The sequence below is a fragment of the Mytilus trossulus genome, chromosome 5 (genome assembly GCF_036588685.1).
Source record: "Mytilus trossulus isolate FHL-02 chromosome 5, PNRI_Mtr1.1.1.hap1, whole genome shotgun sequence".
NCBI classification, from domain to species: domain Eukaryota; kingdom Metazoa; phylum Mollusca; class Bivalvia; order Mytilida; family Mytilidae; genus Mytilus; species Mytilus trossulus.
Window position 1 is genome coordinate 51,977,337 of NC_086377.1, and position 11,144 is coordinate 51,988,480.

Below are 11,144 nucleotides of genomic sequence, written 5' to 3' on the forward strand. Positions count from 1 at the left end.
ATGAAGCTTATTCGCTATATATTTGTTAAATAGCATAGCTTTTGCTATTTGAATTCATTGGTAAAGGATATCTATTTATATTGTAAAGTTTAATATTTGCACCGTCGCAAAACCTTTGAGAAACTTATATATTTTATAGAACTCGTTAACCGGATTTTAGGGACAAAAATGTCGGTTATTGATTGGGGATGTACGGCGACCGGGGCGGGCGGCAATCAAATGTTGTCCGTGCATTAACTCATGAACCGTTCAACCAAAGCTTTTAAAATACTGATAACTAAATGAAGGTCAAGTTCAATAATGGCTAATTTGACTTTTACCGTTCAGGAGTTATGGTTCTTTAATGATGGAAAAATGGAGTTTCCAGTCGTGTCCGTGCATTAACTCATGAACAGTTCAACCAAAGCTTTTAAAATTTTAATATGTTGTTACTGACAACTAAATGAAGGTCAAGTTCAATAATAGCGATTTTGACTTTTACTGTTCAGGAGTTTCTGAGAAAGTTTTAAGCAATAACCATAAATTGTTTTTGAGACACGGCTGGAAACCCCCCACCCTGAAAAACTAAATATCACTAAAATAAAATTTTGAATCAAAACCCAAAAGTATACAGATTTTTAATACTCACTTCTGGTGTTCCAGACTCATTCCAGTGAGATGTGCCTTGTCTACTTAAAACTGGTGTGTTGCACGGTGTGTTGCAAATTGTAGAAAGGGTGAAATTTGGGGTGCCCAAGGATGAACTAGCTCCATGCATTATAGGTGAAGTGTATTGAGAAGTAAACGCTGGTGCAGATGTCATTTGTGGGTCCATCAATTCATCAGAGTCGGAAGAATAGACTGCCATGTCTGGTATCTGCAAAAATAGCATTGATATATATTAATAAGTCAATTGATCATGAAAAATTGAAAGGGCTTTTCTTTTTTTTTTATTAATAGCTTTCTTAGTTCAAAAGTATATGGTTGCTAAGGACTTTTATGCAATGTTCATAACAAATGGTTGTTTAGGACAAAAACATTCAATGAGGTCCATAATTGTTGGTCCAATAATTTTGGACCGAAAAAATAACAAATGTAGATCTTGTCAAGACACACATTTTCTCTGTTACATTTTATCAGCCATCTTTTACAGTTATTGAGTAAATCTGATAACAAACTAAGGTCAAAATCTAGTTCATGACCTTGACCTTAGGTCAATTTTCGTGGTCACGTCAAATTGATAATAATTTATGAAGATCCTAGCTATAGGTGGCTACAACTTACATTTTCTGAGTTTCAGTTGCCAACCAACACTGGTTAATTTTCAAAGGGGCATAACCCTACTAACGATTGGTTTAATCTTTTTGATCCAAATGTAACAAAGAACCAGGGATCTGCTCCTGAACAAATTCCACCTTCGTTTTGTTCTACCTATTATGGTTATGGAGTTCAACTGATAACAATATTTTTAGTGTAAGGGGAGATAACCGATATAAAGGAAATGTTATGGGTTGTGCCCTAACCACAAGATAGCTTTTGGTCAACTGATTGATACCAGATAACTTATATCATTTTAACAGGTCGCATACTTTTTTGGGAAATAACGAAAAAATAATAATAATAATAATCAGAAGAAATACAGTAAGGTCTTACCTTATAGTAAAAGGAAAGACCTTAATAACAAAACAAATCTCAAAGTAGTATTTTTAAACCCTAGTTTTCTAGCTCATACCCACAGAGTATTTTTTGCATACAGGTTTAGAGACCAGCCCTGATCCAAGAGTCTTTTTTTTATATACTGTAAATTCAGATATTATTGCGTGAATTTATTATTGTGATTTTGTCAATTTAGACTTAAATGGGATTTTCATTTTTACTATTTTGAGAAAAATCCGGTTTGATTTCATATAAAATATTTCAAAATGCTAGTTTAAATTATGGCATTTCTAACTCTCTCACATTATTCACAATAATAAAAACCTCACAATAATTTCTGAATTTACAGTATATATATACTTGGGAATCTAGTCCGTCAAACTCTGTAGGTTACTGGCCCATATTCTCCTACCATTAAAATTAAGGAGCCAGTTCTCTACACTTTTAGTTCAGAAATCAATTAATTGGTACTGTGAATTCATCTATTTTTGTACGAGGGCATCAATTTTCATGAGTGGATGAAATTTTGTTAATTCGTGGATACAGGAACTCATGGTTTTGTGAATGATCACTTACAAAACTTTATAAATATGTATTAAAATATATCTTTTTGTGTTGTATACTGTTAAACAACTTAATTTCGCGAGCAATTTATTTTCGCGAGTAGAAAAATAATGCGAAATTAAATCGTTGCAAAAAGGAATAACTTGTATCTTTCCCTATCAAACTACATTCAGTAAATAAGAAAATCTTTAAATTAAATCGCTGCAAAGTTGACTAGCTGGGTATAAACGCGAAATAAAGTATCCGCAAAATAAGTTGGTTTACAATATATAGATTTGTGGTTTAGCTGCACCATGAACTTTTGCAACCACTGAAATATAATGAATTCACAATCATGAATCAATTTTTCAATGCTTTGCATATTAAAGAAGCAGATTTTGATCAATGTATTGGTTTCACATATCTTTATAAGAAATTTATAAAGGCTATAATATATATACATCCAACAGTCCTCTCTCAGTCATCCTAAAACTCATCACGAAGAAGTACCTTTTTATTTAGACCATGGTTTTTTTTATAACACAATCCATGACCTGAAAGGTATTATAGCCAAAATTAAAATTTAACTTGATTTTCACTGCTCAAGGAAACAACCTTTACAAAATGTATATTATAAAACTAACCAGATGCTCCGCAGGGCGCAGCTTTATACGACCGCAGAGGTTGAACCCTGAACGGTTAGGGCAAGTATGGACACAACATTCAAGCCGGGTTCAGCTCTAAATTTGGATTGTGATTAAATAGTTTACACAGCATAGGTTTCTGACACAGAATGAATGTGGTCTAATGAACTTAAAATTTTTGTTTTGCCTTTGAGCAATTCACTATGCTGTTCAATATTAATCCTCTCAAAAAAATGTTTGAAAAATTTTCTTTTTATTAATGAAATTTCAAATGAGAAAAATTGAACCCTCATCCCCCTATCCTTTATTCCAAAACCGATCTTAATTCAAATTTCTAATGGAGTTTGCAACAATAATCATTCATTTAAATACATCATAAAATATCAAAATGTAAAAAAAGTGCTTGTTATCACTGAATGGTAAAGATTGTTTTAATTTATCAGTTGGTAGTAAAAGTGAATATACATTGTGTATTTTATAAAACATTGATTTAAGTTGATTCAACTACTATTCTGGACAAAGAAAGATAACTCCAATTGAAATTTCTTGCTATTGCACAATATTGTGCAATTAGATATTTCTTGCTATGGCGCAATACTGTGCAATTGAAAATACTTGCTATTGCACAATACTGTGCAATTGAAGATTTCTTGCTATTGCGCAATACTGTGCAATTGAAAATTTCTTGCTATTGCACAATACTTAATATAATAATTTTAGATCCTGATTTGGACCAACTTGAAAACTGGGACCATAATCAAAAATCTAAGTACATGTTTAGATTCAGCATATCAAAGAAGCCCAAGAATACAATTTTTGTTAAAATCAAACTTAGTTTAATTTTGGACCCTTTGGACTTTAATGTAGACCAATTTGAACGGGACCAAAAATTAAGAATCTTCATAAACATTTAGATTTGACATATCAAAGAACCCGAATTATTCAATTTTTGATGAAATCAAACAAAGTTTAATTTTAGACCCTGATTTGGACCAACTTGAAAACTGGGCCAATAATAAAAAATCTAAGTACAGTTTTGGATTAGGCATATCAAAGAAACCCAAGGATTCAACTTTTGTTAAAATCAAACTAAGTTTAATTTTGGACCCTTTGAACCTTAATGTAGACCAATTTCAAAACGGGACCAAAAATTAAGAATCAACATACACAGTTAGATTCGGCACATCAAAGAACCCCAATTATTCAATTTTATGAAATCAAGCAAAGTTTAATGTTGGACCCTTTGGGCCTCTTATTCCTAAACTGTTCGGACCTTAACTCCCAAAATCAATCCCAACCTGTCTTTTGTAGTCATAAAACCTTGTGTCAAAATTTCATAGATTTCTATTTACTGAAACTAAAGTTATAGTTCGAAAACCAAGAAAATGCTTATTTAGGCCCTTTTTGGCCCCTAATTCCTTAACTGTTGGGTCCGGGGACCAAAACTCCCAAAATCAATCCCAACCTTCCTTTTGTGGTCATAAACCTTGTGTTAAAATTTCATAGATATCTATTCCCTTTTACTAAAGTTAGAGTACGAAAACTAAAAGTATTCGGACGATGACGACGACGCCAACGTGATACCAATATACGACCAAAAAATTGAAATGTTTGCATTTGTATAAAAATACACTCCCGTTTTAGTTACAATGTCCTGTAACTCAAAAAGTTGTGATCTTATTTTCACCAAAAAGTATATAGATAGTTTCACCATCATAAAAAGCAACTATATTAAGTTTCATGAAATTTGGAAATTTTCAAGTTACGGTGTGACATGTTTACGCCTGACAGACAGACGGATGCCAGGGCAAACATTTGTATACCATAATACTTTCCATCAAAATTTTTGACGGGCGTATCAAAATTATTATTGTATAATTTACATTGTCACAAAAAAGATATTTTAATTTGAAAATGATACCAGGGCCCGCCCTTTTGTTACAATTCATAAATATTTAAGTTGGTCTCTCCCTTACCAAATGTTTTGTATTTGGTAAATACAAATAAATTTAAATCTACTTACCTTTTCTTTGGACAGAAGATAAATATGGGGTTTTGGATTTGACAACACGTCTGAAATTTCTGCTATTTCTACCCCTTTCACATTTCCAAATGTAAAGGTCATGTTAGTGGCCATGCCTTTTACACTTCTTCCTCGTGTAAAAAAAGTTTTTTTAAGTAATGCCATGAGTTGCTCATCACCGATGTTTCTACTAAGAACTACTGGGCGCGGCCCGACATTTTGTTGCTTTTTTGTGTTCTAAACCATGATGTACTTAGCATTCAAATGGCAATAGTGAAGCCAACCAATGTATGTGGTCACGTTTTGACTGACTGTTCTCTGCAATGGAAATAGATTTAATATGTAGTCATCAATAAATATCTATTAAGGGAGCATGCAATTTTTAACTTTTTAAAATGCAATGTGGCTTCAAAAAGAAGTGTCATTAGGAAAGTTCAGCTGTTTAGCTTTGTTGTTGGGATTTTTAGGTTGTAACTTTCTGAGACACAGTTTTTCAGATGGTGTTCGGTGTCCCAATTAATCCTCTTTTTAATATCTTCAGGCCTTATTTTTTGTCGAGCCCGCAACTTTTGTTGCAGAAAGCTCGACATAGGGATAGTGATCCGGCGGAGGCGGCGTTAGCTAACTTCTTAAAAGCTTTATATTTTAGAAGATGGAAGACCTGGATGCTTCATACTTTGTTTATAGATGCCTCATGTTACGAAATGTCCGCCAGTCACATGTCCAATGTCCTTGACCTCATTTTCATGGTTCAGTGACCACTTAAAAAAAAAAAGTTCAGATTTTTGTAATGTTGAATTCTCTCTTATTATAAGTAATAGGAGAACTATATTTGATATGTGCGTACCTTGCAAGGTCCTCATGTCTGTCAGACAGTTTTCACTTGACCTCGACCTCATTTCATGGATCAGTGAACAAGGTTAAGTTTTGGTGGTCAAGTCCATATCTCGGATACTATAAGCAATAGGGCTAGTATATTCGGTGTATGGAAGGACTGTAAGGTGTACAATCCAACTGGCAGGTGTCATCTGACTTTGACCTCATTTTCATGGTTCAGTGGTTATAGTTAAGTTTTTGTGTTTTGGTGTGTTTTTCTCATACTAAATGCAACAGGTCTACTATATTTGTGGTATGGAATGATTGTAAGGTGTACATGTCTAGCGGGCAGATGTCATGTGACCTTGAACTCATTTTCATGGTTCAGTGGTCAAAGTTAAGTTTTGAGTTTTGATATTTTTATCTAATACTATATGCCATAGGTCTACTATATTTGGTGTATGGAAATATTTTATGATCTTTATGTCAGTCGTGCAGGTTTTATTTGACAGTGACCTCATTTTTACGGTTCATTGAACAGTTTTAAGTTTTTGTGTTTTGGTCTATTTTTCTTCAACTATAAGTAATGGGTCAACTATATATGTTGTATAGAAGCATTGTTAGCTGTACACATCTGCCTGACATGGTTCATCTGACCTTAACCTCATTTTCAAGGTTCATTTGTCTTTGTTTAGTTATCTTAATTAATGTTAAGTTTATTTGACAGTTGTAATAAAGCTTTATACTAAGGACTATCAACATAATACAGAAGGGGAGACATTACAGCGTGTGCACTTTCTTAGAAAAATTTGTTAATGACAGAAGGAAGTACGTGTATCCACTTTGCTTTTTTTCGGAACAATTTAGAGCTTGCTGCATAAAGTGAGATTTCCCTCATATTGCAGATCATGTGACAAAATCTAGATATATATTTTATTGGCCAATAAGATTGAAATAGGAGGTTGTCTCCTTGACATTTACTTAAATACCATATCAATGCTTTTCCATATATACATACTGGAAATTATTTTACCATCCCTCTTCTTGCAAGAAACCAGTATAATTAATAAACCTTTATTCTGTTTTTACCTGTCATCCCTGTGGGCAAAGGGATCAAACGCATGCATGTTATCAATTTGTTTAAAGGACAATATAATTGTTATATATACATTACTTCTTACTTTAATACTTCCTACTTCTGCTTTTCTTATTTTGCAAACCATATCAGTCACTCTCTGTGATTCTGTAAAAGATAAAAAAAATTAATTATCAAGTTACTCTAAAGAAGTGATCTTCTATTGAATACATTATTTTGATACTTTAATGGTGTCCCAGGACCACTTTTATTACCTGAACAGCCAAACAATTCCAACTGGAGATTTAAATCAAAATGTGTAGTTTAAGTGCACACCAGACACAAAAATAATCCTTTTACCTATTGTTACATAACAATAGTGAAGGCATTATCCAAAAGGTATACTTTTAAATAAAAAAGACTGGTTTAAATATCTTTAAGTTTAAAAAAATATATATGACATCCCCACATTAATTTGGGAGTGCTGTATTGTAGACATTTTCAATTATCTGAAAAATTGATCCTCTTAATAGATTTTTCTGGAACACAAACTTGTGGCAACAACTTAAATTAAGTCATATTTCTACAAGTCCTCTATCTAGCTCCAGAATGAAAAGTTTCCCTTTAGATATATTTTTCCTAAAAATTCAAACTTATAGCAAGGTTTTGATACCATAATAATTTAATTTTGTTTGTAACACGTCTTCTGATTGGCAGACGTTATTTTGTTAGACATAATTTAGTCGTGTGAATGTGACATCATCAACGTTTTTCATGATTTTCTACGGTTTAAAATGGATTTAGAATTAAATTATTTGAAATGACTGAAATATTTGTTCTGTCTATTCGAAATAACATAAACTAGAAGCTCTCAAGAGCCTGAATCGCTCAGTTGAAACAACCTGGGTTTTTGCATTCATATATAAAAAAAAAACATAAAATTTGGCTACAAAGTAACAACACTTGGCCAGAATCTCATTAGGAAAGGAACATTTTTGGTTTCATTCAATTCAGTGATTCTCTAAAAGAAGAAATTTGTATGTATTTCCCATAGGGTCCTATGTTAAACCAAGTCCCCTGCTGGAAGCAACCATAATTACCCATTTAAATACATCATAAAAGTTGAAAAAATATATACATAATGACAAAGATAAAATGGCTAAAATCAATATTTATCAATAGTTACTACTATAAATAAATTGACAGCTAATGATTGCTTCTCACTTCATGACAATAATCATTTTTTAATACATAATTTACAAGCAGTGTAAGGGAGGTAATAAAACATTTTTATTTTTTTTATTTATTTGGATTACCTCCAATTCACTGCTTGTAAATTGTATTACTTGTCCTTTAACATGAAAAACCCTTGTTTTCCCCATTTTTGGACCCTTAATCCTTATTTGTTTAGGCCATAACCCCCAACGTCAATCTTATCTATCCCTTTGTAATATGGAAACGTGTGGTGTAATTTCAGAGAGATTTATACATTTTAACACAAAAATGCTTCCTAATCAGTAGGAGCCATAAACCCAATAACCAATCCCAAACCTTCCTTTAGTGGTTATAAACCTTTTTTGTAAAACTTGATTTATTTCTATTTACCTAAACTAAACTAAATATTCAGAAAGCATCCGTCTTCATAGGAGGCTGACAAAGTGATACCAATACATTGATGCCAACCCCCTTTTGACACAATCAGTAACAAACTATCAAATTTTCCGTATTTTTGAAATGTTTTCAGTAATCATTCATAAACATGCATTTATCCATAAAAATTACTGACGAGTGGTTGCATAGTGATGTGCACTAAAATTTGTCGTTTAACATGTTGTCTGTAGTATGTATTCCATTAATTAATTGTTCAGATGTTCTCGACTCGTACATTTTCGTTTTGTCAAGGAGAAGTAGAGAAAGGGTGAAATGCAAGTTTGTCTTTTCAGAGGTCAGTTAGTTACTCAACAATAGGTTGATAACTCCCGAGAAACCAGAAGCATTACATTGGCGTTTTCTAAATACCGGACCAGGACGGAAAAGTAATGATTAAAATCCGTGTTTTACAAAATTAAACAGCGATGATTGGTAATCAGTAACTATTCGACTTTGACTGTAATAGCATAGTTTTTATCGCAAAATCGGAAAAACTACGCAAAAATCGTAATGGTTGGCATCTATGCCAATATAAGACCGAAATCTGTTTAAAAGTTTTGCAGTTGTATAAAAACCTCACAATAATTTCTGAATTAACAGTATACAAACCATTATTCAGATAAGGTTCTGCTGATTGGGATGTACTTGGCTGAGGTACCGGATTCCAATCTTCTCCTGCCTTTATAACCATTAAGAGTGTATTACTTGGTAATAGTTCAAAGAAATCCTCATCTATCTCTGTCCCGTCTTCTTCAACAAACAGGGAAAGAGGGCCAGTAAACTGAAATCTATCAGCACCTGATAATGAAAAAAGTAGAAATTCCAACATAACATAATATTTTTACCTATCCTGGTACCCATGATATCATCACAGGTTTATAAAGCTTCTAACCAATCAATCACATAATTATTTTGACATTTCAAAATGAACAGAAAGTTGTTGGGGTACATCATACATGATTTTAATAAAAAAAAAAAATGTGCCCTATGTGCACTAAATAGTATCTGAATTTGTTTTCATTACACTTAGCTTTCCTTTGAGACAAAATATTTCAATTATCTGTTTTTCAAAAAATTCTGAGTTCACTTACTGTGAAATAAAAGTTGATTTTAAAATTATTTATTTATCCACATGTTAGACATGTTAGAGAGTGAAATATTTTATGCTGACAAATGTCATGAACTACTTTTCTATTGTTTCCTATAGGGAATAACTAACACAAAATATTAAATCCAATCATATAATATTATTAAACTCACTATTAGTTGCTACAATTTATCCTGAGAATGTGTGGCAATTACAGCCACCAGAGGGTGCTATACAAAGTATCATGATTCAAGATTTATAAGGTATGACATGACAATTAGAGGAAGGGCTCCTGGTCAGTAAATATTCTTGAAATATGTGTATTAATAGATAAACTGCAAAAGAAAACCTTCTCTTTGATGAGAGAAGTTGTACACAGTTTTTCTTAGTCATTTCCATTAATATTAGAGGTCGGTCATTTACAAACGTATCTGTCAACCGTAACATATATGTTGACGTATCTGCATCTGCAGATATATAAAAAATATTTTGTGATCCGGAGCTTATAATTTAATAAAACCACGCTTCGTTTAAAAAAAACCTAATTGGAATATCTTTGAAACAATCAAACATACATTCAATATTTGTGATAGTCAGGTGTTTTGTAAAAAAAACCATAAGGGGTTCTATCAACTACTTTCACATGCCCTTAAAAAGGAGCCATGCAATGTTTCAAGATCTTACATGAATTAAATCTAAAAAAAAAAATCAAATGTACTTTAATATATGACATATATACAAATTTGCTTGAAGGGTGTTTTGCCATTTCCTGGAAATTGTGAGAACAATTTACTACTGCATGAATATGCAATATTATGTTTGAACTTTAAACATGTGACATGTACTTTGTTAAAATATATGTTGCAATTATATATCATATGTACATGTTTTACTTTTATTTTTAACTTTTATACATATAACTTCACCAACAAAAAAAACTTACACTGTTGCATAATATTTTCATAAGAGGATGCAGCTATTCCCTTTCTACCTCTTCTGTGGGAATCTGTAACTCTGAAGGGCCGTTTAGGCACCTGATGCTCCATAATTCCAAATTCCTGTAATGCAAATGAATACAATTTACTTCATGATACCCTTATATATTATAACTTGAAACAAATATGTATTATGTACCAATTACCCCAAGGTTATATTAAGGGCATAGGATACAGATTACAGTTGCAGGGGAGGTAATGATGTTGCTAACGTAAAATGTTATTTTCGCAACGTCAAACTGTGACATATCGGGAAAAGATGCATTTTCAACTGATTTAATTTGAAAACGAGTTCATGGACCCCTATTTTTCAAAACAGCAATTTGTTTCATTTTGCAGGGAGATTATGTGACCCAAATTTTATAAAACTGTATAAAATAGAGGATTTTTTTAAATTTTGATAAACATGCTGCAAAAAATGACGTATTTTCCTCAGTTCATTAACATTTGAAAAATATGAGTTATTTCTGAATGAAAAATGCATAATTTTTTTAGGATACTAATAAAATACAGAAATTACCGATTATTTAACAAAAAACAATTTGTGTTTATCTTTTATGTTATGATAACTTTTTTGACTTTTAGTTATGTCTTTCTTTCGAAAAAGAAATTACATCCACAAATCTGAATTTTGAGCAAATATACAAAATTTCGACCTCATTTTACTCAAAAAGTA

At 32.0% G+C, this 11,144-nt stretch overlaps 2 protein-coding genes across 2 annotated transcripts; both read right to left on the bottom strand.

Annotated features, from left to right (window-relative positions):
- Positions 1–592: 592 nt before the first annotated feature.
- LOC134718057 (uncharacterized) lies at positions 593–5,207 on the bottom strand. Its single transcript, XM_063580553.1, has 2 exons — positions 4,846–5,207; positions 593–856 (listed from the first exon to the last, which is right to left on the bottom strand). Exons 1-2 carry the CDS (start codon positions 5,008–5,010, stop codon positions 593–595), a joined length of 429 nt encoding a protein of 142 aa, XP_063436623.1. The 5' UTR covers positions 5,011–5,207.
- Positions 5,208–6,746: 1,539 nt separating this feature from the next.
- On the bottom strand, positions 6,747–10,526 carry LOC134718058 (lipid transferase CIDEB-like). Its single transcript, XM_063580554.1, has 3 exons — positions 10,417–10,526; positions 8,996–9,184; positions 6,747–6,904 (listed from the first exon to the last, which is right to left on the bottom strand). The coding sequence occupies exons 1-3, from the start codon at positions 10,517–10,519 to the stop codon at positions 6,747–6,749; spliced, it is 450 nt and encodes a 149-aa protein (XP_063436624.1). The 5' UTR covers positions 10,520–10,526.
- Positions 10,527–11,144: the final 618 nt, after the last annotated feature.

Coding starts and splice junctions, on each gene's coding strand:
- LOC134718057 (XM_063580553.1), bottom strand. CDS start 5,010: ATGGCATTACTTAAAAAAACTTTTTTTACACGAGGAAGAAGTGTAAAA. Junction 857..4,845: donor ATCTTCTGTCCAAAGAAAAG/GTAAGTAGATTT, acceptor CTATTTTTGCAG/ATACCAGACATGGCAGTCTA.
- LOC134718058 (XM_063580554.1), bottom strand. CDS start 10,519: ATGGAGCATCAGGTGCCTAAACGGCCCTTCAGAGTTACAGATTCCCAC. Junction 9,185..10,416: donor TGAAAATATTATGCAACAGT/GTAAGTTTTTTT, acceptor TTTCATTATCAG/GTGCTGATAGATTTCAGTTT. Junction 6,905..8,995: donor AGAACCTTATCTGAATAATG/GTTTGTATACTG, acceptor TATCTTTTACAG/AATCACAGAGAGTGACTGAT.